Source organism: Sus scrofa, chromosome 13 (genome assembly GCF_054392235.1).
Source record: "Sus scrofa isolate SSC_HxYL_T2T_F1_AM1 chromosome 13, Sscrofa_HxYL_maternal_Yorkshire_Landrace_v2.0, whole genome shotgun sequence".
Taxonomy (NCBI): Eukaryota; Metazoa; Chordata; class Mammalia; order Artiodactyla; family Suidae; genus Sus; species Sus scrofa.
In genome coordinates, this window is record NC_139395.1 from 46,424,134 (window position 1) to 46,451,114 (window position 26,981).

The 26,981-nt window shown below is 41.4% G+C and overlaps 1 protein-coding gene across 16 annotated transcripts in view; it reads left to right on the top strand.

Moving 5' to 3' along the window:
- ARIH2 (ariadne RBR E3 ubiquitin protein ligase 2) overlaps positions 1-26,981 on the top strand; it is a 54,173-nt gene that overhangs the window by 16,391 nt on the left and 10,801 nt on the right. For 10 of the 16 annotated variants that reach the window (XR_014823112.1, XR_014823111.1, XM_084988325.1 and 7 more), the window contains exons 4-7: positions 18,126-18,193; positions 21,153-21,216; positions 23,226-23,376; positions 24,720-24,841. Coding sequence is in view for 14 of the 16 variants with exons in the window: in XM_084988325.1 (XP_084844451.1) it covers positions 18,126-18,193; positions 21,153-21,216; positions 23,226-23,376; positions 24,720-24,841 (405 nt within the window). In the remaining 2 variants the exon portion in view is untranslated. Of the gene's footprint in view, positions 1-4,653; positions 4,862-18,125; positions 18,194-21,152; positions 21,469-21,973; positions 23,377-24,719; positions 24,842-26,981 lie in introns of those variants that run through there. The other 6 variants (XM_084988328.1, XM_021070659.2, XM_021070657.2 and 3 more) reach the window with 4 other exon arrangements.

Sequence of the window (26,981 nt, forward strand, 5' to 3'; positions counted from 1 at the left end):
TGTAACCATTTTCTCCATCTAGTTCTAAAACATTTTCATTACCCCAAAAGGAAACTTGGTACCATTAAGCAATTACTTTCTACTCCCCCCACCATCCTGTTCCTGGCAACCGCTAATCTGCTTTCTGTTTTTCAGAATTTACCTATTCTCATATAAATGGATTTTGTACAATATGTGACCTTTTGTGTCTGGTTGTTTTCACTTAGCATAGTGTTTTTGAGGTTCATCCAAGTGGTAGCATATATTAGTATATCATCCCCCTTTTTGGGTGACCCTTCATTTTTTAATGTGAGCAGCTAACCAAGAATCATCAAACACTTGAGAAAAACATGCACAAAGAAAGAAAAACAGAAAAATTGACCTTAGCTGAAACAGACTGGTAGATAATTTAGCTTGTTTTTAAAAGTGCGCTATTTAGTATTTGCCAAGATACCCAAGAAGATGTGGCATCTGTAAAACAATCAGAGGAAAGAAAAAAAAAAAAAAAAACAATCAGAGGTGCCATCAGGAAGAGGCAGTCAAAAAAGAGCCTGTGGAGATGAATTATGGGTTTTCCAAGATAAAATATTCCCTAGGTAGATCAGAAGATGAAATCAAGAAAGTCTCTCAAACAACATTGTAAATCAATTATAATTTAAAATTAAAAAAAAAACAAAACACCTCACTGTAAAGCCAAAATACAGGCAAGAAATGTATGGAAAAAAAGTGTCATGGAAGATCAGTCCAGAGATCTAGCATTTACTAGGTTTTGTGGAAAGTGAAAACAAACAAACAAAAATCCCCCCCCCCCCGCCCCGCAGGCTGCATCTGAAGCATGTGGAAGTTCCCATGCTAGGTGTCGAATTGAAGCAGCAGCTGCCAGCCTATGCCACAGCAATGCCAGATCTGAGCTGCATCTGCAACCTATGCTGCAGCTTGTGGCGGTGCCACATCTTTAACCCACTGAGTGAGCCCAGGGGTTGAGCCTACATCCTCGTGGATACTAATCGGGTTCTTAACCTGCTGAGCCACAGTGCGAACTCCGAGAACAAAAAATTGAAGGGAAAAAAATACTAAAAAGTGTAAGAAGAAAATTTCCAGGGGCCAAAGGGAGGAGCAGTCTTCCCATGAAAGGGTCTACCCATTGCCCAGATGAATAAAGAAAGACCTGCTGCCAGAATTGTCACTGAAAGTTCAGAAAAAACAAGGGTAGACAGAAAACCTTGAAGGTTTCCGTAAAGATACACCAGGTCTTCTAAAAGATGAAATGTTTCATCAGCAGCAGTAACAATGAAAAGTCAATAGAGCAATGGCCTTCAGAATGCTGAGGGAAAATAGTTTTGAACCTAGAATTCTGTCACTACAAAAAAATTCATTTTCAGATGTGTCCCAAAATTTGCTTCCCTTACACCTTTTCTGATGTTGTACTTCAGGATGAAAATCCAAAAAAAAAAAAAAAAAAGGAAGAAAAGAAAGATAAAGAAAAATAAAGAATGCAGGAAATGGTTGAAGTAATTCCCCTTGTGGCTCAGCAGTTAATGTCACCAGCTAGTATCCATGAGGATACGGGTTTGACCCCTGGCCTTGCTTAGTGGGTTAAGGATCTGGCATTGGCGTGAGCTGTGGTGTAGGTCACAGACAAGGCTTGGATCCTCCGTTGCCATGGCTGTGGTGTAAGTCGGTAGCTATAGCTCTGATTCAGCCCCTAACCTGGGAACTTCTATATGCCACAGGTACAGCGCTAAAAAGACAAAACAAACAAACAAACAAACCCAGAAAACAAAACAAAACAAAAAGAGAAGATAGAAATGAAGTAACTTAGTAGTTCAGTGAAAAGTCTTATGATGTTCAGCTGTGTAATAGGCTTATAAAGTAGCCCTGATTTCAACGGAAACTTGGTGAGATCCAAGAAAAATTTCGTCAGGAATAAGAGTGAGTTGGGTTTCAAGCAGTAGATAAATGAAGAAGCTGGAAGATGGTTGGGATGTGGTGAAGAAACCATAGAACACTTCTCAAGGGGCAAGGGAATTATAATTCCCATGCAAAGCAGAAGAACTACACACAAAAGAATCAGAAGCCAAAAAGTGTAAAGCAAATACATCCGTGGCATAAGTCTGAGTAATTGGCAGCGACTAAATAATGTATTTGTACCTGATACATGAATATTGTCCTCTTAGTGGGCCAAGAATAGTGACATTGGAAGGAAGCTCGAGGTAGAAAATGCAGTTCTGGTCCTGTAAACAATATCTTAAAATTAGGCTAATGATAGAAGGACTGAAAATAGTGATTTAAGTAGCAGAAAGTTGGGGCTTGGAAGGGGATGGGTAGGGAATGGTATATTTAAACTAAGTTTAGGAAAGAATTATTAGCAATGTTGGTAGCCACCAGAAGAACCCAGACTGGAAGAGATTTCTCTTGGGTAGGAAGAATGGTAGGATGGGGAGGAACGGGTGGCAAGTGTAGTTCCTTTTCATCAAAGTGCTTTATACAAACCATTTGATATTTGTTCATTGGTAATTGGGATAGGTTAAGAATTTTAAAAAAATTAAAGTATAGTTGATTTACAATGTTCTGGCAGTTTCTGCTGTACAGCAAAGTAACCCAGTCATACATATATATACATATTTTTCTTGTATTCTATCATGTTCTATCACAAGAGATTGGATATAGTTAAGAATTTGATTCCCAATAAAAAAGTGTTTCTTGAGTGGCTTTAGGTAGATGCTAGGAAAGATGGGGGGAAATAGTTTGACCTCTATCATAAAATAAATTAAGAATCTCTTTGCCTTTAGTTTCTGCCCCCTCCTTTTTTAGAATGATGAGAAAGGAGGTATAAATATTTTCTACTTCTATTTCATATTTTCTGGTATATCCACTAAAAGCACCATTTTATCTTGCTTTTTTGAAAAACTTAACCACTTTATAAAGACTCTGGCCTGAACTTTTTCCTGTTGTTCTTCTCTGTAATGTTTGGGGTTTTTTTTGCCTCCTATTTAATCCTGTCAGAATCTCTGCCCTTCCTGCAACCCTCAGAAGACCTTTCAGCCCACCATCCTTTTTTTTTTTTTTTTTTTTAACCCTCCCTTCTAGAACCATATCTGGCCTCTCTGGATAGATTGTGTACCCCCTGAAGTTTTGGAAGACTTTGGTGCCTGCCTGGCCTCTGAAGGAGGATATGACTATGCCATTGACTTGAGACTAGACACAGAAGACAGGCAGCAGGAGCATTAATACATAGGACGTAGCACTGGCACAGGCATTGTTCTAGGTAGTTAGGAATGGCAGAGAAGAAAAATGTTTTAAAAATCTCTTCTCTCAGAGAAGAGCTTCTATTTTGATGGAGTTTTACATAAACCAAAGTTACCAAAATGGTGTTACATGCTTTGAGCATAGCTAACACCACCAGTCATTGACTCTGTCTTTGAAGCATACTCTTGGAGTTTGTGGATTGTCACTAAGATATGATAGCCTCTGAGGTATCCTCTGAAGAAGAGAGATGACCTAGCTGCAACTGCCTAGAAGGTATTTGGTATTCCCTCTCCTTTGTCTCCTCACAGTAGCAGTAGCTGGAAGAGACAAAGCATTATTTGAAATCACTTTTGGATGAGATGGGATTATAGCTGCAGGAACAAGGTAGGAAACTTGATTCTTAGTCCTACTATTTGCAATTCATTAGATATCAGCTCCTGTCTGTATTTCATTTGGTTGTGATTATAGGATATGACCTTGGTTCACTGAAGTAGTGGTCATCCTGCCTATATATGTCATTCTCCATGAAAACTGTTAGAATTCTAGAAGGGGCTATAATCAACCTTTTGTACTAAGTATTTCTCGGAAGATTTTCACTGAAATTTAAACCCTAAGAAATATGCTGGCTAGGATTTATTTTACAGTAATTTAGAGGGTAGGGGATAGGTAGGATACAGATACAGTGGACCTGGCCATGAGTTGATGTTGGAGCTGGATGATGGGTACATGCGTTTCATTATACTCTTCACTTTTGTGGATGCTTGGAATTTTTCATAATAAAAAAGTACTCTCATGGTTGAGGAATGGATGACTTTCATAGTTTTGCTTTATTGTATTTTGCGTAAATAACTTAGGTCTTTGGGTGTTTTTGGTATTGTTCTTAATGATCACAAACCATAATAGGACTAAATTAAGGTTAGACTGGAGAGAAATTTTCAAATTTGCGTTCTTAATCAGATTTTTTAAAGCACTTACAATGTGTAGGTGCCTCAGTTACAAGTCAGCCCTCCCTTCATAGAAACTTGTAAAGAAAAAGTGAAAGGAAGCAAAGTTATAATCAGGTGCCAGAGAGCTGACCTTTTAGAGGCTGATAGTATGAAGGTGTGACGTATGGGAGAATTGAAGGCCCACCACTTAAGTTAGATACTAGAGATGAGTCTTGCCTAAGGTCAGAGGCCCTCTGGGACCCTGTTGCCACCATACCACTGCTGATTTTGCCCCATTCTAGGCTGATGTTCACCTCCTCCTTTGTCTATGTGCTTTAACCTTATTTCTTTTATTCCTTCAGTACTTTCTTGCCTCATCCTCTACCCTCCAAGACCTGAATCCATCCATCTTGATCTCTTTGGGCTAGTTTTCCTATATCTACCCCAGGCCCAGAAGGTGGCCGATAGTTCAGTCCTTTCCTTCATCTCTGCTTTTCAGTGAATGACCACTTGTGTTTGTTAACAAATATGATTGGACCATGAAGTGGCTTAACAACAGACTGAGGCATGGAGACCCATTCATGTAGCCTTAAAAGATTTCAGGCAGTTGGCAAGTAAGAATTCTAAATAAAAATTGAAACTACCACCTGTATTTTTTCAGGCCGTTGATGCTCACTGCCATCAGCTGCATCCTCCCTATGGCACTGGTAAGTGTGGGAAGGGCTGGTGACAGTTTTGGTGGGCTGCTGAATTTCTTTTTTCTGGGGGAAAAATCTGTTTGCAAGCTGTGTTATTAACTTGTCCCTGTGGGCCGGACAGCTTGACCAGGTATAGCAGACTGAGAAGATGAAGAAGCAACTGACCATGCTCAGGGCTTTCCTTGGGGAATTGTTGTCAGGCATGGAGACTATTCAGTATGTGCTTTGATCATTACATAAAGTTAGCATATTCTGTGCATTCTTTTGACTAATAAACATATACTATCCAAGGGCTCTGGGATGTCAAGTAATAATTGTTCAGTTTCCTGATATTCTTATAACATTCTTCTCAAAGGTAGATGTTGGCTGTGTATTTGAAAGGGTTCAGAATACTGTATGTACTTACTGTTTCCTTCAGTAGCAGGATTTATCTCCTTCTGGTATTTTGAATTCTTTGTGGTCAGGGGATCAAAAATGTTTGTTCCAGTGATTAATTTATAACATTTTGATAGAAACTCACTTGAAATTTTCTGGGAGGAAAGGTTTGGTGGATATGAGAAAAGAACTTTGTGGCTGTCATTTACTACCAAACTTTAGGTGATCTTGGGGTTCTGTGATATGAAAAACAATTTCACCACAGTCTGCTTTCTGCTTAGGGACCTAATGGAGAAAATACTTAGAATAAAGTTGAAACATAGAGTGGGGCAGCAAGTCACAGGAATGCTGAAATATAAGGCAATAGTCAAATTGCTGCTGGGGTTGCCTTATCTAAGCTCCTGGAATCCTGTATCTGTCTCCTTTTAATGAGTGAGTCAGAGGCCACATAGATCCAGTTTTATCTTTTCAAGGTAGTCTCCCTTCCAAGTTAATAGGTTGATGTTTACAGTGTTTCATTTCTCTAGTGTCTGAAACTCTTAGACAATGGAATAAAGTGCCTCCAGAATATCTAGTGTAATGCTGAGCATTTATGTGCTGTTAACCATTTCAGGAAGAGCTTGCTGACAACAGCAGCTGAAGTAATCATGTACACTTTGTTACATCTCTGAAAAACTCATAGTACATTGGCTTATATCTTCCTTAGGTCATCCAAAGCCCTCCTTGTGAAGCAGGGATGGAATTATGTGCACACTTAATGTATTATTATTATTATTTTTTGGTCTTTTTAGGGCTGCACCCGCAGCATATGGAGGTTCCCAGGCTAGGGGTCCAATCGGAGCTACAGCTGCTGGCCTATGCCACAGCAATGCCAGATCTGAGCTGTGTCTGTGACCTACACCACAGCTCACAGCAACACAGGATTCTTACCCACTGAGTGAGGCCAGGGATCGAACCCACAGCCTCATGGTTCCTGGTCAGATTCTTTTTGGCTACACCATGATGGGAACTCCAATGTATTCTTCATTAAAAAGCAGAAAGGAGAACTTGATTCCCCAGAAGTTGTCTACTCCTTTAGGTATCTTTGTGCAGGTAGTAACTACTGGACATGTTTTGAGGGCCTGTATCTGGGAAATATCTTTTAAGTGTCTATCCCAAATACAGATTATGAAGGATGAAATAAGCGTGCCTTCAGACTTTGGGAAATAGTACTGTCCAGTGGTAAAATCCTTTTGACATGCATGTAGCTAAGTCTTCCTGAAATAAAGATCTGAAAACCATCAGAGTGTGTTGAGATTGTAAATGTAATGGCAAAACAAAACCAGATTGGTAATGCAGAGAAGTGTTCAGGGTGGTTGGCAACAGATGTGATCCCTTTCAGACTGGAGGGCAAGCTCCCCAGAGGCTTTGGACCCTTTGGGGGTCAGGTTTGACTACACAGGCAATGAGGGAAAAGAAGACAAGGATTAAGGTGCCACACTAGGCCTCTACTGTGATTCCATCTTTGTCTAAAAGCCTTTTCTGGACTACCCAGAGAAGTCCAGCCAGGAACTTAAAGTCACCTTCAGTCTTTGATGAACTTTATACTACTACTTGACCTCCCTTCCCCACTTTGATCAGTCACAGTTTCTTCCTCAGCCCTCCAGAAAAATTAGAAGTTTTTATCTTTGTGGCTCAGGCGCAAACATGATTACTTAAAAGAGAGGCCAAAGAGAGGAGAAGGCAGGCCTAAGAGCTGTGTCCTATGGAACAGCAACAGTTTAAGGAATTGACAGACTAGGAGAAAAGCATCCAGTGGAACACTAAGAAACCTTGGTCTGGGAGATTTAGGAAGAGCCAGAAACAGTGTTGTGAAGTTATTGGTATTACAGACCTATTTATGCTAAAATTTACACTGCCTAATAGGTTAACCTTTGGCCAGAACTATGGTAAAACTCTGAAGGGGAATTTTTCATTTTGAGGAGTAAATAATAGGTCAGAGTGAACTGTTTGATGGAATAGTGTAAGGGTCAACCCTCTGTTTATTGTGATGTTTGTTTATGCAGATGATTGCCATTGAATTAAATTTGGCAACTTTTCCTTCCAACTTAATGAAAATTTGAAAACGTACAAAAGAAGTTTAAGGAATTGTATAGTGGGCATCCATTTACCTACCATCTAGATTATACAGTTGCTGACTTTTTGCTGCATTTACTATATCGTATCTGTCCGTCAGTCAATTTTATTTTTAAACAGCTTTATTGAAATGTTTTATATTCCATTAAATTCACCCATTTTAAAGTGTACCATTAGATGAGTTTTAGTTAATGTAAACAAATGTACAACCGTCATCATAATCCAAGTTACAGGACATTTTCATCACCCAAAAAGTTCCCTTGTATTCATTTGTTGTTAGTTCCTCCTCCCAGTCCCACACAAATACTGATAGTCTTACTATCTGCATAGTTTTGCCTTTTCAGACATTTCATATAAATTGAATCATACAAAATGTAGTCTTTTGCATATGGTTTCTGTCACTTAGCATAATGTTTTTGAGGTTCATTCGTATTGTATCATGTCAGTAATGCTTTCCTTTATTGCCCAATGATGATTTTGTGGATATATACCACATTTTATTCATTCATTGATCAGTCAATGAATATATGGGCTGATACCAGTTTTTGGCTGTTATGAAATTTGCTGCTGTGGTTGTTCAGATCCAGGGTTTTATGTGGACATGTTTTCATTTCTCTTGGATAGCTAGCTAGAAGTGGCATAACTAGGTTATATGATAAGTATATGTTTATTTTAAGAAACTGCCAAACTGTTTTCTGAGGTGACAGTGTTATTTTACATTCCCACCGACATTATATAAGTATTCCATTTCTCCACATGCTGACTAGCATTTAGTATTGTCAGTCTTCTGGATTATAGTAATTTTATTGTTTTTTGTTTTTTTGCTTTATAGGGCCACACCCGTGTCATATGGAGGTTCCCAGGCTAGGGATCTAATTGGAGCTACAGCTGCCAGCTACAGTCACAGCCACAGCCATGCCAGATCCAAGCCACATCTGTGGCCTACACCACAGCTCATGGCAATGCTGGATCCTTAACCAACTGAGCGAGGCCAGGGATCGAACCCAAAACCTCATGGTTCCTAGTCAGATTCATTTCCGCTGTGCCATGACGGGAACTCCATGGATTATAATCATTTTAATGAATATGGTGTAGTATCTTGTAGTTTTAATTTGCATTTCCCTAATGACCGATAATGTTGGGGATCTTTTCTTGTGTGTATTTGCTGTTCATACTTTTTTTTGGGTAAAGTGTCTATTTAAACCTTTTGCCCATTTTTTAAAAATTGGGGGTGTTTGTCTATTTTTTTAGTGAGCTGTATGTATTCTTTATATGTTCTGAATTAAGTTCTTTATCAGATATATGATTTACAGTTATTTTCTCCATTTCGTGGCCTGTCTCTTCCATTTTCTTTTTTTTTTTTTTTTTTTTTTCTTTTGTTGTTGTTGTTGTTGCTATTTCTTGGGCCGCTCCCGCGGCATATGGAGGTTCCCAGGCTAGGGGTCCAATCGGAGCTGTAGCCACCAGCCTACGCCAGAGCCACAGCAACTCGGGATCCGAGCCGCGTCTGCAACCTACACCAGAGCTCACGGCAACGCCGGATCGTTAACCCACTGAGCAAGGGCAGGGACCGAACCCGCAACCTCATGGTTCCTAGTCGGATTCGTTAACCACTGCGCCACGACGGGAACTCCCCCATTTTCTTTTTTTTTTAATGATTTTTATTTTTTAATTTAAGTAATTAATTAATTGCCTTTTTTAGGGCCACACCCGTGACATATGGAGGTTCCCAGGCTAGGGGTCCAGTTGGAGCTGTTGCTGCTGGCCTATGCCACAGCCACAGCAATGCCAGCTCCGAGCCATGTCTGCGACCTACGCCACAGCTCACGGCAACACCGGATCCTTAACCCACTGATTGAGACCAGGGATCGAACCCACAGCCTCATGTTTCCTAGTCGGATTTGTTTCCACTGCACTATGATGGGAACTCCAATGATTTTTATTTTTTTTCATTATAGCTGGTTTACAGTGTTCTGTCAACTTTCTACTGTACAGTAAAGTGACCCAGTTACACATACATATATACATTATTTTCCTCATATTATCCTCCATCATGCTTCATCATAAGTGACTAGATATAGTTCCCAGTGCTATACAGCAGGATCTCATTGCTTACCCATTCCAAATGCCATAGTTTCCATCTATTAACCCCAGACTCCCAGTCCATCCCACTCCCTCCCCCTCCTCCTTGGCAACCACAACATTTTCTTAATAATGTCTTGTGAAGAATTAAAGTTTAATTTTGATGAAGTCCAGTTTATCAGATTTTTTTCTTTTTCTTTTTTTTTTTTTTTTTTTTTTTTTTGTCTTTTGTTGTTGCTATTTCTTGGGCCGCTCCCGCAGCATATGGAGGTTCCCAGGCTAGGGGTCCAATCGGAGCTGTAGCCACCAGCCTACGCCAGAGCCACAGCAACTCGGGATCCGAGCCGCGTCTGCAACCTACACCAGAGCTCACGGCAACGCCAGATCGTTAACCCACTGAGCAAGGGCAGGGACTGAACCCGCAACCTCATAGTTCCTAGTCGGATTCGTTCACCACTGCACCACGACAGGAACTCCAGATTTTTTTCTTTTAGGGGTTATGCTTTCAATGTCATATCTAAGAAATCTTTACCTAAAACCAAGTTGCAAAGATTTTCTTGTCTTTTCTTTTAGAAGTTTTATAGTTTTCACTTTCATTTAAATCTGTGAACTATTTTGAGTTGATTTTTGTGTAACATGAACTACGCATCTATATTCTGTGTTTTGTTTTGTAGAATGATGTTTAGTATTCGGGAACCATTTGTTGAATAGACTACCCCTAGCATCCATTGAATCACCTTGGCGTCTTTGTGGAAAATTCACCATAAGTGTATGCTTTTATTTCTGAACCCTATTCTGTTCCATTAATTTAGATATGTCTGTCCTTAAGCCAGTACTCTACTGTCTTGATTACTGTAACTTTGTAGTAAGTCTTAGAGTCAAATTGTATAAGTCTTCCAACTGTGCTTTTTCAAAATTGCTTTGGATAGTCTGGATCCTTTACAGTCTTATAAAATTTAGGATCAACTGTTAATATATCAAAAATGCCCTGCTTTGATTTAGATTAATTTTGATTGATGTGTTCAGTGAACAGCTGTCTTGTCTGGTATGGTAGCTATCATCACATGTAGCCATTAGGCATTTGAAATGTGGCCAGTTTAAATTGGTAAGTGGTATAATTCTGAAATATAATGGACTATATAAAGACTTAGATAGGAAAAAGATATAAAATAAAGATTATTAGTAATTTTTTGTGGATTACATGTTGAAATAATATTTTAGGTACATTGGGTTAAGTAAAATGTATTTTCATTTGTTTCCTGCTATATAGAAATATATATTTTTCTTTTCTTTTTTTTTATTTATTTTTAATTTTTTATTTTTTTGTCTTTTTGCCATTTCTTGGGCCGCTCTCGAGGCATATGGAGGTCCCCAGGCTAAGGGTCGAATCGGAGCTGTAGCCACCGGCCTATGCCACAGCCACAGCAACGCAGGATCCGAGCCGAGTCTGCAACCTACACCACAGCTCGCGGCAATGCCAGATCCTTAACCCACTGAGCAAGGGAAGGGATCGAACCCTCAACCTCATGGTTCCTAGTCGGATTCGTTAACCACTGCGCCACGACGGGAACTCCCCGGAATGGACTTCAATGTCTTTCTTTTTTTTTTTTTTTTAATTTTTTTTTATTTTCCCACTGTACAGCAAGGGGGTCAGGTTATCCTTAGATGTATACATTGCAGTTACAGTTTTTTCCCCCACCCTTTCTTCTGTTGCGACATGAGTATCTAGACATAGTTCTCAATGCTATTCAGCAGGATCTCCTTGTAAATCTATTCTAGGTTGTGTCTGATAAGCCCAAGCTCCCGATCCCTCCCACTCCCTCCCCCTCCCATCAGGCAACCACAAGTCTCTTCTCCAAGTCCATGATTTTCTTTTTTGAGGAGATGTTCATTTGTGCTGGATATTAGATTCCAGTTATAAGTGATATCATATGGTATTTGTCTTTGTTTTTCTGGCTCATTTCACTCAGTATGAGATTCTCTAGTTCCATCCATGTTGCTGCAAATGGCATGATGTCATCCTTTTTTATGGCTGAGTAGTATTCCATTGTGTATATATACCACATCTTCCGAATCCAGTCATCTGTCGATGAACATTTGGGAGAAATATATATTTTTCTTACTAATCTGCTAAGAATTTTTATCTTGAATGATTATTGAAATTTGTTAAATGAGTTTTTCTTACATCTACTGAAATAATCATTTGGGTTTTTCCCACCTTTATTAATTTAGTGAGTTTTGTTTTTGTTTTTGTTTTTTAGGGCCGCATGTACAGCACATGGAGATTCCCAGGCTAGGGGTCCAATCAGAGTTACAGCTGCTGGCCTGTGCCATAGCCACAGCAATGCAAGATCCAAGCCACGTCTGCAGCTGACACCACAGCAATGCTGGATCCTTAGTTCAGTGAGCAAGGCCAGGGATCGAACTGGCATCCTCATAGATCTTAGTCGGATTCAGTAACCACTGAGCCATGACAGGAACTCCAATTTAGTGAATTTTTTTTTTTTTTTTTTTCTTTTTGCCATTTATTGGGCTGCTCTCGCGGCATATGGTGGAGTTCCCAGGCTAGGGGTCAAATCGGAGCTGTAGCCACTGGCCTACACCAGAGCCACAGCACCTCGGGATCCGAGCCGGGTCTGCAACCTACACCACAGCTCACGGCAACGCCGGATTATTAACCCACTGAGCAAGGGCAGGGATGGAACCCGCAACCTCATCGTTCCTAGTCGGATTCGTTAACCACTGTGCCACGATGGGAACTCCTAGTGAATTTTTTAAGTTTCATTTTTATTCCACCTAACATACAAACACAATTATATAATTTTACTTAGTAAAATTTTCACTTTGGGTTCCAGTGACTTGGCCAAATTTGAATTTGGTAAAAAGTAAAACATTGTCTAGCTCTTGAAGGGATTATCCAAATTGAAGGATAGTCAATTTTAGTAATGTCTCTTGAAGACATCAGATGTCATCTGAGAATATCATTTCCCTAAATTAACACAGCAGTTTCTCTTTTTTTTGGCAATTTTATTTTATCAACTTTATTGGTCTTTTTTTTTTTTTTTTTTGTCTTTTTAGGGCTGCACCCATGGCATATGGAAGTTCCCAGGTTAGGGGTCGTATTGGAGCTGTAGCCACCGGCCTACACCACAGCTACAACCATGCCAGATCTGAGCCATGGATTTTATTTTCTCTTTTTTTTATTTTGAGTTATTTTGTCATCTTTTTCTAGTTTCTTAAGGTGTCATTGATTTTTGGACCTTTCTTTTCTAGTATAAATATTTACAGTTGTAAATTTCCCTTTTGGCATTATATTAGTTGTATTTTGCAACTTTCATTATGTGGTATTTTCATTATCATTCATTTCAAGATATTTTCTAATTTTGCTTGTAATTTATTTGACACACAGGTTCTATAGAAGTATGTTCTTTAATTTTCAGGTATTTGCTGTATGAGAAAAGGGTATGCTTGGCAGAGAACAGTTGGGGAATCTCATGGGGTTGTTGGCAGACTATTGCTATACTCCTCAGGGCAGTGGTTCTGCAGTGGGTCCTAATGACTCTTCCACTAATGCTTAAGGCTTGTCTTGTCGTTACTGGAGAGCAATGATGGGTTTTAAACAGGTTGACAACTGATCCTGGCAACATGTAAATGTTCTAGCAACAACAACAACAACAAAAAAAGACAAAATAAAAAAAAATAAATAATAAAAAAAAAAAAAAAAAAAAAAAAAAAAAAAGGAGTTCCCGTCGTGGCGCAGTGGTTAACGAATCCGACTAGGAACCATGAGGTTGCGGGTTCGGTCCCTGCCCTTGCTCAGTGGGTTAATGATCCGGCGTTGCCGTGAGCTGTGGTGTAGGTCGCAGACGCGGCTCGGATCCTGCGTTGCTGTGGCTCTGGCGTAGGCCGGTGGCTACAGCTTCGATTCAACCCCTAGCCTGGGAACCTCCATATGCCGCGGGAGCGGCCCAAGAAATAGCAACAACAACAACAACAAAAAAAGACAAAATAAAAAAAAAAAAAAAAAAAAAAAAAAAAAAAAAACATGTAAATGTTCTAAGAATAGTTTGTTAATGTAATTGGCTTCAGGAAACTCATCCTGAGGGTTATGAAGTTGGGGGGGGGTGTCCAGTCATCAGTATAAGATGCCTTTCCTTTGTCCAGGGATAGTGAAGCCCTCCTAATGGAAGTGCTTAGGAAGGGCTAGGATTGGACAGTAGGATGATGGTGATGGTAGAGAGTGAAGTGGCAAGGAAGAGTGAGATATAGAGGAAAAGGCTGTGGCAGGTGTGGGAGTGTGATGTCTCCAGTGACAAGATGGGCATTCAGGAGGACAAGCACATTTAGAGTACCTGAACAGGTGCTTCAAGAGACTCATCACAGGGAGTTTCCTTGTGGAACCTTGCAGGTTAAGGATGTGGCATTGACACTGCAACAGCTCAGGGCAAACTTCCAAATGCTGAGGGCACAGCAAAAAAAAAGAGAGATAGATTCATTACAGAGACTAAGAAGAGTGTTAAGGCAGAGGGAATTTAAGTGTTAAATTCTACCAGCAAGATAAAGCATGAGGAGTGTGTGTTGAATTTGGCAACAGAAGAGTTTATATTGCCTGGTATATCCATTTTCAGCAATTCCGAAAATATTGAAATTCAGCAATTAAAATTAACATTTTGTGAAACTGTTAACCAAATTAAATTCATATTGGCAGTTATACTCACTAAAGTTTTTAAAGTATTATATATATTATTAAAAATTATTCTTGAGAATAGCTTTAAAATGTAGTTCAATATTTGGGAGGATAGGAAGACATCTTATTTTTGTTTTTTTGAGAGTCTTTGAACTCATCATAACTATTCTTTTTTTTTTTTTTTTTCCCATTTTTGGCCGCCCCATGGCATATGGAGCTCCCAGGCTAGGGATCAGCTCCAAGCCACACTTGCAACCTAAGCTGCAGCTGTGGCAATGCCGGATCCTTCCTTAACCCATCATGCTGGGCTGGGGATGTGTCCCAGTGCTCCCAAGATGCCACCAATCCCATTGTGTCACAGCGGGAACTCCTCATCATAACTATTCTTGACTCTTAGTCTTGTGAATGTCTAAAGTGACAGATTCCACCAGCTAAAGGTTTGTAGTTTAGTCAGGGTAATATTCCCAGGCATGCTGTAAATAGTGACTTACTCCCATTCAGAGGGACCCTCTTTGACTCCTGACATGGAAGGAATGGTGGACTCTGGTTGTGTCTCTGTGAGGAGAGGCTCAGATTAATCAGTAGTTACCTTGGAACTCCAAATTTTTGGACAAAAACTTCCGAGTTCTTAGTTTCTAGTCTTTTCCTCATTTAGTGTTTTCAGAAATAGAAAAAGGATTCATAAATAAATAAGACTTATGGATGGCCTAGCAGTCAAGGATTAGGCATTGTCACTCATGTGGCCCCATTCAGTCCTTGTCTGGGGAACTTCCAAATGCTGTATGTGTGGCCAAAAAAAAACAAAACAAAACAACTTTTAATCTTATTACATGTTGATATAATAGAATCACAGATTTATCTTGAACATGATATGGTCATATGTGTTCCTTCTTAAGTGATTAATTAGTCTTTTTGGCTTTTCAGTGGTTATTACCCTGAACCCTTTTCCCTTTTTATAAGTCCTTCATGATTTTTTCTTTCTTTTTTTTTTTTTTTTTTTTTTCTTTTTAGGGCACCATCTGCAGCATATGGAGGTTCCCAGATTAGGGGTCTAATCAGAGCTATAGCTGCTGGCCTATGCCAAAGTAATGGCAGATCCAAGCCGCGTCTGCAACCTACACCACAGCTCACGGCAACGCCAGATCCTTAACCCACTGAGCAAGGCCAGGGATCAAACCTGCAACTTCATCATTCCTAGTTGGATTTATTTCTGCTGCTCCACAGTGAGAACTCCAATATATTCTTGATAATAAGTAATCCTGGGAGTTCCCCTTGTGGCTCAGTGGTAACAAACTACTGGTATCTATGAGGTTGTAGGTTTGATCTCTGGCCCCACTCAGTGGGTTAAGGATCCGGTGTTGCTATGAGCTGTGGTGTAGGCCGGTAGCTGCAGTTCCAGTTGGACCCCTAGCCTGGAAACTTTCACATGCCACAGGTACAACCCTAAAAAGACAAAACAAACAAAATCCTAACTACTAACAGTTTGTTAGGGGTTGAATCCCAGCTATGGCTGCCAGCCTAAGCCACAGGCACAGTAATGCCAGATCTGAGCCATACCTGCAACCTATACCACAGGTCACAGCAACACTGGATCCTTAACCCAGTGAATAGGGCCAGGGATCGAACCGAGTCCTCATGAATATTAGTTGGGTTTGTTGCCACTGAGCCACTGTGGGAACTCCAGTTGTTAGTTTCTTTTCTTTTCTTTTCTTTTCTTTTTTGTCTTTTTGCCTTTTCTAGGGCTGCTCCCACGGCATATGGACGTTCCCAGGCTAGGGGTTGAATTGGAGCTATAGCCGCCAGCCTACGCCAGAGCCACAGCAACAAGGGATCTGAGCTGCGTCTGCGACCTACACCACAGCTCACAGCACGTCAGATCCTTAACCCACTGAGCAAGGCCAGGGATTGAACCTGCAACCTCATGGTTCCTGGTCGGATTCATTAACCAATGAGCCATGACGGGAACTCCATCCAGTTGTTAGTTTCTTGATCAAAACAGCAAAAAGTTCATCTTGGTTCTTCTGCTAAAAGTTTTTCCTCCACATTTGAACCCATAAGAAGAGTGGAAGACTTTCTCCAGTTGTGATCTATTGATTTAATAGACTCATAATGGATTATTGCAGGAAAGAGTCCTGATCTTCAGTGATATACAATGGACATAACATGGGCAATTCTCACACACTCATCTGTGATGTGAGGATTGTGGCAGCTCCTGCAGAAGGCTGGTGGGAGGGGCATACAGCTGATGCATGTGCCTACAATCTTGGATATAATTGATATATTTGTGGTTCTTGGCACTGAAAGAATAGCTGCACATCACTCCACTGTCAGTTTTATAAAGTGCTAGATGCATCCTCTCTTTAAATTATTTGTTCTTGGAGTTCCTGTCATGGCTCAGTGATTAACAAACAGGACTAGCATCCATGAGGACGCAGGTTCAAGCCCTGACCTCGCTCAGTGGGTTAAGGATCCAGTGTTGCCATGTGGCTGTGGTATAGGCTGGCGGCTACAGCTCTGATTGGAACCCTAGCCTGGGAACCTCCATATGCCACCAGTGTGGTCCTTAAAAAAAAAGAGAGAGAATGTAGGGGTCAGAAAGGCTGCCCATGCACTTTTTTTTTTTGGCTACAGTTTCCAACAGCTTAATGTGGGATCTCAGTTCGCAGACCAGGGATTGAACCTGGGCCACAGTGGTGAAAGCACTGAGTCCTGACCACTAGATCACCAGGGAACTCTGTCCACACACTTTTAAATCATTCTTGCAATTAGGGTTCATTAATTGCTGGGAATCTAGAGATTTTAAACAGGAGTATTTTTTTATTGTTTTGTTTTGCTGAATTAATACAAAATGTCCAAGCCAAGAGAGGTTCTGCAACTAACAGGCCTAACTAGAGGTTCCATGTGTGGAACCTCCATGTGTGGCCTCCATGTGTGCTTGAGGAAACATGAATCACATTAGGGAACCTACAGTTCTTTTGCTTAAATTGAATGTGGGTTGTTATTTACTGTAGATAGGATGATTTTGCTTAAGTTTCAAATCAGACTAATTTCTTTGAAGGGCCATTAATGAAAACAAAGAGAGAAAAACCAAGAGGTCCAGGAAATCAGGAAGTTCCCTTGTGGTGCAGCAGGTTAAAGACATGGCCTTGCTGCTGCTGTGGCTCAGGTCACAACTGCAGCATGGATTTTTTTTTTTTTTTTTTTTTTTTTTGTCTTTTTTGTCTTTTTTTGTTGTTGTTGTTGTTGTTGCTATTTCTTGGGCCGCTCCCTCGGCATATGGAGGTTCCCAGGCTAGGGGTCAAATCGGAGCTGTAGCCACCAGCCTACGCCAGAGCCACAGCAACTCAGAATCCGAGCCGCGTCTGCAACCTACACCACAGCTCACGGCAACGCCGGATCGTTAACCCACCGAGCAAGGGCAGGGACCGAACCCGCAACCTCATGGTTCCTAGTCGGATTCGTTAACCACTGCGCCACGACGGGAACTCCCTGCAGCATGGATTTGATCCCTGGCCTGGGAACTTCCACATACCATTGGTGCAGCTAAAAAAAAGAAGGGAGATGTGGAGAGAGAGAAATCAATAAGATTTAAAATTTTTTTTGCTCTTTAAGGCTGCACTCATGGCATGTGGAAGTTCCCAGGCTAGGGGTCAAATCAGAGCTACAGCTGCTGGCCTACACCACAGCCACAGCAACGTTGGATCTGAGCCGCATCTGTGACCTACACAACAGCTCACAGCAACACTGGATCCTTAAACCATGAATAAGGCCAGAGATTAAACCCACATCCTCATGGATATTAGTCAGATTCATTTTTTCTGGGCCACAACAGGAGCTCCTCAATAAGATTTTTTAAGAGTCTGAACTTAAAAGATGAAACAGAGGAACAAGGGGAAGGATTTGAAAATTAAGCCTAAGCCTGCAATACACATGAATGTATGCATTTCTCAAAATGTGGAGCACTTTGAAAGAAACTATAGTTATAATTTGATTTCTTTTTTTCCTTTTTTCTAGGTGTCACATTCAGTTGCTAAACTTATATTAGTTAATTTCCACTGGCAAGTTGCAGAGATACTGGACAGGTAAGGTGTTTGGGGGAGGAGAGATGGCACAGCCCATAGCTCCTCTCTGCCTACCCACCGAGTGGTTATTGTTGTTTATGTTTTGGAGAATATCCTTATAATGTGCAGATTATATTTTTACAACACTGGATCCATAGCCTTCTAAATTAACTATATTTCAGTAAAACAACCTAAAAAAAAAACAAAACCCCAAAAAACTCAAAACAAAACACTGGGATCATGTTATGTAGCCTTTTTTCTCTATATATGGTGAACATTTCCCCATGTTTTCAGCGTATTCTTTCTATCCCAGTTTTTTTTTTTTTTTTTTTTTTTTTTTTTTTTTTTTTTTGTCTTTTTGCTATTTCTTTGGGCCGCTCCCGCAGCATATGGAGTTTCCCAGGCTAGGGGTCTAATTGGAGCTGTAGCCACTGGCCTACACCAGAGCCACAGCAACGCAGGATCCGAGCCGTGTCTGCAACCTACACCACAGCTCACGGCAACGCCGGATCATTAACCCACTGAGCAAGGGCAGGGACCGAACCCGCAACCTCATGGTTCCTAGTCGGATTCGTTAACCACTGCACCACGACGGGAACTCCCTCTATCCCAGTTTTAATGTTGGTGTAGTATTTTATCATATAAATGTTCAGTACTTTCCAAACTTCTGTTGTTGCACAATGAAGCTAGTTCAGATTTTTAATTAATGCCCTTCTAGATAACACTTGCCACTATTTTCAGTTATTTATTTTGGACACAACGAGGGAGGAGTGCATCATGGTGTACCGCATCTTACCATCAATGAAATGGTCAGCCAGTTTACCACCCCCTTCTAGAACCCAAGCCCTTGGAGTCTCAGATGGCCTGGAAATTGACAGGAGGAAGGGTTCTTCCTCTTCTGCATCCTCTAGGGAGATTCCCTGCGCCCCACTCTCAGAGGCAGGTGCTTCTGTCTAGCTCAGGTTTTCTCATCCTCAGCACTATTGACAGTTGGGGCTAGATAACTCTGTTGTGAAGAGACTGTTTTGTGAATTGTAAGAGGTTTGACAGTATCTCTTGGTTCTATCTACTAGAAGACCTTAAATCAAAAATGCCTCTGAAGTTCCCACTGTAGCACAGTGGGATAAGAATCTGACTGCAGCAGCTTGGGTCTTTTGTGGAGGTGCAGGTTCGATCCCTGGCCCAGCACAATGGGTTAAAGGATCCAGCGTTGCCTCACCTGTGGCCCAGATTCAGTCCCTCCACTGGGAACTTCCATATGCTGAGAGTTCGGCCATGAAAATAAGTAAATAAATAATTGACAGAACATTGTTAATCAACTATACTTTAGTAAAAATTTTTTTTTTTAAAAAATGCTGGATGAGGAAGGAGCAAATATATCTGCCCTCTTGCTCCTCTCTATACTTAAGAGCTGAACACATTGAGATAGACTTCCACATGAATTTCCCTGCCTGCACTACCGTTACTGCTACCCAAAACTCTGGAACCACATAGATTTCAGAAGTGGGAATTTAGCACTGTCCAGACTCTCTAGCCTAACATGGGAATGGAGATGATTTGGATGGGCTAAAGACAGTATTACTAGTGCAAGAACTAGGAATAAGTTGGAGGAGGTGGAGTTCCCATAGTGGTGCATCAGAAACAAACCCGACTAGTATCTATGAGGACTTGGGTTCAATCCCTGGCCTCACACAGTGGGATAAGAATCCAGTGTTGCCATGAACTGTGGCATAGGTCTCAGACATGGCTCAGATCCTGCGTTGCTGTGGCTGTGGTGTAGGCCGGCAACTGTAGCTCCAATTGGCCCCCTAGCCTGGGAACCTCCATATGCTGTGGATGTGGCCCTAAAAAACAAACAAACAAAAAATGTTGGAGGAGATAATGTAGTTCTTTCCTGCTCAGATTCTTGGTATCTTGGTAGTGGACTTTGTGTTGGCACTTTTATTGCTACATGGTAACTTTTTATTTTTAAATGTATGCCATACCTCATTCCAGAAAGGAGTTAAATTTTCACTATGAAATTTTTCCCCCCAAATTTGTGTGTGGGTGTGTACTCATATGCGTGTGAAGTATGTAGGTTTTAAAGATAAATAAAGCAAATACTCTAATTGTCCACCCAAACAGGAAGCCCTCTGACCTTTAAACTTTATTTTGTCTTCTGAAATGAAGTTCTTAAATGTAACATGATTTGTCAGAGTTTTTCCTTACGCTTTGCATTTTCTATGACTTAACATATCCCTCCAGGAGTTCCCACTGTGGAGCAGTGGGTTAATGATGTGGCTCATCTCTGTGGAGTTGCTGGTTCCATCTCTGATCCAGCACAGTGGGTTAAGGATCTAGTGTTGCTGCAGCTGTGGCATAGGATGCAGATCCAGTTCATATTCAATCCCTGGCCCAGAAATTTCCATGTGCTGCAGCGGTGGCCAGAAAAAAAAAGATATCCTTTCCTAGTCTGAAGACATAGAGATACTTGCCTATAATTCCAGAAAGCAGATACAGTTCTTCTTAAGTATTTTTCTTGTAGTTCAATGCCTTTAAAACAGTGTTATTATTCTTACACCAATTGAGAGCTAAAAAAATTGAAAAAGAAAGAAGTCTATTAGTGGGATTTCCCGTCGTGGCTCATTGGAAACGAATCTGACTAGTATCCATGAGGACGCAGGTTCAGTCCCTGGCCTCCCTCAATGGGTTAAGGATCTGGTGTTACTGTGAGCCATAGTGTAGGCTGGCAGCTACAATTTCAATTTGACCACTAGCCTAGGAACCTCCATATGCTAAGGGTGCGGCCCTAAAAAGACAAAAAAAAAAAAAAGAGAAGTGTAGTAAAGTAAAAGAAGTTTGGTTATGTGAGAAGCTAATCAAAAGACAGAGACACTTCAGTGTGAGTACAACACATGCTGATCTATCCTGATTTTGTTCAGAGGTAAAAATATTTGTCTTCAGTTTCTGATTCCCTTTATTTCTGCTTGTTGTTTTGTAGATACAAGTCTAATTCTGCTCAGCTCCTTGTTGAGGCTCGAGTTCAGCCCAATCCATTGAAACATGTGAGTGTCTGCTACTTGAATAAGGCTTCTGCTAATGTACATGGCTCTTGTTATTGAGAACCATCTTCCTTTGTTTATACTGCAACATGCTCAAGATATTTGTTCCAGGAGTTCCCGTCGTGGCGCAGTGGTTAACGAATCTGACTAGGAACCATGAGGTTGCAGGTTTGGTCTCTGCCCTTACTCAGTGGGTTAACGATCTGGCGTTGCCGTGAGCTGTGGTGTAGGTTGCAGACGCGGCTCGGATCCCGCGTTGCTGTGGCTGTGGTGTAGGCCGGTGGCTACAGCTCCGATTCAACCCCTAGCCTGGGAACCTCCATATGCCACAGGAGCGGCCCAAGAAATAGCAAAAAGACAAAAAACAAAAAACAAAAAAAGATATTTGTTCCAATATAGGCCTAAGTCCTCTATGTCCATTATAGTTTGGAAATTTTCCTCGAAGGTAAAAAAAATTGCCTCTTCTGGAACCTCTCCAGCCTCACCTAAGGATTCTTGCACTTAGACATGGCCTGTGCTCCGTTCCTGCTGTGCTCTTGGTGTTCCCATGCTCAATGTATGAGTCTTTGACAATGCTTGTGCCTTCCCTGACCTTAAATGTCCAGACCCTGCCACTATCTTTGCTTGTGGGGACCTAAATCACATTAGTTTTTTGTTTGTTTGTTTTCTTTTTTCGTCTTTTTAGGGCCGCACCCACGGCATATGGAGGTTCCCAGGCTAGGGGTCAAATTGGAGCCATAGCTGCCGGCCTACACCACAGCCACAGCAATGTCAGATCCGAGCGGAGTCTGCAACCCACATCACAGATTACGGCAATACCAGATCCTTAATCCACTGAGCGAGGCCAGGGACTGAACCTGCGTCCTCATGGATACTAGTCAGATTCATTTCCAGTGAGCCACGACAGGAACTCACCTTTAAAAGCCCAAAATCCAAGCCATATTTCACAAAGCCTGTCTCCAGGAATCACTTTCCTCCAAATTCCTATACTTGTATTTTTAAACCTTTACATTTATGTTGTAGTAATCCACTCCTGTTTTTTCAGCTCCCCTATCAGACTGTAAGTGTTTTTTTAAGTTTAGGAATCATATCTTACAATGTATAGCAATTTCCTCTGTATCTGGGAGTTCAGTAAACATTTGTCGAATGAGCAAGGGCTATGTTAAAAGCACTTTCAGGAGGGAGAATAGGGGCTCAGCTCACCATATAACTTCTGCAGTCTCTTAGTAGGAAATTTTCAGCAGCGTACTGGACAAACATGGGAATACAGTCTTTTCCCTCAAGTTGTTTTTGTATTCTCAATGAAAAACAAGAACCTAATATAAACGTGTAAGGTGTATTTTTTTCATTGGTTTGTAGTCTTGGTCACAGTCCCCAGGTTGTCTTTGCCCATTTTTGTAACATGGTACAGAGTTTAAGCTCTACATTTATTCTGGAGTTTAAGTTCTACATTTATTTGCCCACATCCTAGAAGAGCTTCTTAGAAGAAGCCTTCCTCATTCCTCTAAACTAACTGTATGAAACATCTCTTTGGTGTATTAGGATGAGTTGTAACTTGGTAAAAACTGTAATAGTGTGTGTTTGGGGGCATGTTGATATGGGAAAACCACTGTCTTTGGCACTCAGCCTCTAATAACTTGTGTGACCGTATTACTTGTTGAGGGGCAACTTTGTGCTGTGCTGAATAGGGGCACTTTTCAAAAGAAACCCAATAGCCTCTAAAGGAAGTGAGACTGAGTGACCTCTAAGGACCTTGGCAGTTCTGAAATCCTGGTGCTTTTAGCCTGATGTTATAAACTACTGTAAGTTCTCATTTTCATCTTCTTTCTGCCTCTCTAAATCTTAGTGGTCCCTCAAGCCCAGTTCAGCTACCACCTCCTATGGGAATCCTTCCTGATTATATACTTTCTGCTTAGAACTCTTGGAATTTGCAGAGTCCACACGTTGCAGTTGCACTTGTTTTGGAGTCTGAATTGCCCCTCATGGCTCATTATCACTCTGCCTTTCTCCAGGTCCCCACATCTCATCCCCCTCACCACTGTGCAGTGTGTATGCAGTTTGTGCGGAAGGAAAATCTACTCTCTCTGGCGTGTCAGCACCAGTTTTGCCGAAGCTGCTGGGAGCAGCACTGCTCAGTACTTGTCAAGGACGGTGTGGGTGTGGGTGAGTCTGCCATAGTATTTATGAAAGGCTGGCATGAAGTGTTTAGCTTCAACTCTGCCCTTTCAGGTATTCAGGTCAACTGGAGTGTTTCCTTTTTTTTTTTTTTTTTTTTTTTTTTTTTTTGTCTTTTTACCTTTTCTAGGGACGCTCCTTCGGCATATGGAGGTTCCCAGGCTAGGGATCTAATTGGAGGTGTAGCCACTGGCCTACTCCAGAGCCACAGCAACTTGGGATCCGAGCTGTGTCTGCGACCTACACCACAGCTCACAGCAATGCTGGATCCTTAACCCACTGAGCAAGGCCAGGGATTGAACCCACAACCTCATGGTTCCTAGTTGGATTTGATAACCACTGCGCCACGACAGGAACTCCTGGAGTGTTTTCTTGTGAGCCTAATTGAAGTTTTTATTGTCCCTAGCCTGGGAACCTCCATGTGCCTCGGGAGCGGCCCAAGAAATAACAAAAAAAAAAAAAAAAAAAAAAAAAAAAAAAAAAAAACCATTGGTTTCCAAACGCATTAGTCTGAAAAATGGTAACGTTTATTCTAGTCCTGAGCAAAAGAGAAAGCTGAGGCTAATGTTTGGGCATGTATGTAAATGGTGGTGTTCGCGCAAGGCTGCCTTTTCTTGCCTTTTGGGTGAACTGTCCTTTAAGCTGCCTACCCTATCTTCTCAAAGTGGCAGCCATAACTCAGAAATACCTAGAGAGTTTGCTGCTCATTGGGTAATATAAGTACAAATAAAATTTGATGATCAGTTAAAGGAATGTTAGTTAAACTGATTTGATGATATTGAAACTAAATTAGTGTTTATTGTATTTGCAAAATCTCATTGTGTTGGTAGTAAATAATATTAAACATCACAAAACTAAATTGTTATTCAGGAAAACTATAAAGGGGTTCCTGCTGTGACACAGTGGATTAATGATCCGGCTTGTTACTGTCGTGTTACAGGTTTGATCTCTGGCTTGACACAGTGAGTTAAGGGTCTAGTGTTGCCACAGCTGTGGTGTAGGTCGCAGATGTGGCTCTGATTCAATCCCTTGGCCGGAAACTTCCATGTGATATGGGTGTGGCCAAAAAAGGGGGAAAAAAAAGAAGCTTTAGGATTTTTTTAAACGGTTTTGTTTTTTATTGGTGCTATTTGTGATATATACTATTTAATTTGTGATGATATTTTAGTTGCATCATTGTGCAAATATATTTTCTCTCATCTGAACACGTTTTGTTGCCTCAGGTGTTCCCTATGTAGAATCTGAATTTGTTAGTGGAAGTCAGTGAACAAATATATTACTGTTGTGTCTTCTGCAGTATAGTTGTCCATCAGATTGTCTTTGTTCAACAGGTGTCTCTTGCATGGCTCAGGACTGCCCGCTCCGAACACCAGAGGACTTTGTGTTTCCATTGCTGCCCAATGAGGAATTGAGAGACAAATACAGGCGCTACCTCTTCAGGGACTATGTGGAGGTATGCCCAGCCCCCATTGTGCCCTCTGTCTTCTGAGCCTACTTCCCATCAGATGCTAACCAGTTACTTTGTAGACTACATTGCGATTAGATGCTTTTGTTTGAAGAAAGAGCCCCATGACTAAAAAAGTTTGAAAACCTCTAGAGTAGTAGTGAAGAACATTGGCCCTAGAGTCAGACAGATAGTTGTGTGAATCCCAGGTCTCTTGCTTTCTTACAATGAATCTTTCAATCCATTATTTTCCTTCTTTGAGCCTTGGTTTTCTCTTATAGAGTTGTCAGGCATCCTCACCTTATACATAGTTGCTTAGACAAGCTATTGTCAGTCAGGAGATGATCACAAATCAGGCATATTTCAGGAGTTGCTTTTCTGTTCAGGTCACAGAGTCGTTCAGCACAAGGACGGAGTATTGCCTCTTGAGCAATTTGAAAAGTTGTTCAGGTTTTCAGCATGGTCAGTTTTGGAGTTGTTTCCCTCTTTTGTGCTACTTGTTCAACTTGCTGGTCCCATCTAGCATAATTTTAATCTTTGTCTTTTTTTTTTTTTTTTTTTTTTGCCTTTTCTTGAGCTGCTCCTGCGGCACACGGAGGTTCCCAGGTTAAGGGTCTGATTGGAGCCGTAGCCACCGGCCTACGCCAGAGCCACAGCAACTCGGGATCCGAGCCACATCTGCGACCCATACCACAGCTCACGGCAATGCGGAATCCTTAACCCACTGAGCAAGGGCAGGGATCGAACCTGCAACCTCATGGTTCCTAGTTAGATTTGTTAACCACTGAGCCATGACAGGAACTCCTAATCTTTGTCTTTTATGCCTAAGCTTTTGGGTTGATTGACAGCCTTGGTCCTCTCCTACACATGTTGCAGGATAAACAGAATGCCTTGTTACTTGTGCTTTTGGTATATACCTGAGGGTCATTGAACCCCTCCGATTCCTAGGCACAGCTGATTGGGCTGTGTTCCTTTCCAGCTCTGGTCCCTCTGCACTTCCCTTTTTTTTCCCCCTATGCACTGTCATCTCAGATATACAATTCTGTATTCCATTTTGTAATCTATTAAATCATTCTAATGAGTTGCTTCTTAGTTTAAGTTAAACAGTGAAAGGTCATTTTTTTTCTTTCTCTCTTTTTTGGCTGCCCTGTGGTATGTGGAGTTCCCAGGCCAGGGATCTGATCCGAGCTGCAGCTGTGACCTAAGCTGCAGCTGCAGCAAGCTAGATCCTTAACCCACTGTGCCAGGCTGGGGATTGAACCTGTGTCTCAGCGCTCAGAAGACACTGCCAATCCTGTTGCGCCACAGTGGGAACTCCTGAAAGGTCATTTTTAATATCTGTCTAATGTCTGGTCCTCATGACGTCCATCTTTTTTTTTTTTTTTTTTTTTTTAATCTTTATTTCGTATTAGAGTACACTTGATTTACAATGTTGTATTAGTTTCAGGGGTATAGCCAAGTGATTTGGCTATACATATACAAATAGTCATTCTTTTCCAGATTCCTTTTCCATATAAGTCTCTGCAGAATATATATATATTTTTGTCTTTTTGTGATTTCTTGGGCCGCTCCTGCGGCATATGGAGGTTCCCAGGCTAGGGGTCTAATCGGAGCTGTAGCCGCCGGCCTACACCAGAGCCACAGCAACTTGGGATCTGAGCCATGTCTGCAACCTACACCACAGCTCACAGCAACGCCAGATCCTTAACCCACTGAGCAAGGCCAGGGATTGAACCTGCAACCTCATGGTTCCTAGTTGGATTCGTTAACCATTGTGCCACGATGGGAACTCCCATCTTTTTTTTTTAGGGCCGCACTCAGCGGCATGTGGAGTTTCCCAGGCTAAGGGTCAAATCAGAGCGATAGCTGCTGGCCTACACCATAGCCACAGCAACACCAGAGCCACGTCTTCTACCTACACCACAGCTCATGGCAACTCTGGATCCTTAACCCACTGAAAGAGGCCATGGATCGAACCTGTGTCCTCATGGATACTAGTCATATTCATTTCCATTGAGCCATGACGGGAACTCCCATGATATCCATCTTGATGTAAGTCATCAGCTGAAAGAATAGACGGCAATTGAGTACTCAGGAAGGTCTGATTTAGAGGCACGAATTAGGGAATATCCTCATTCCTCCCCCCTTT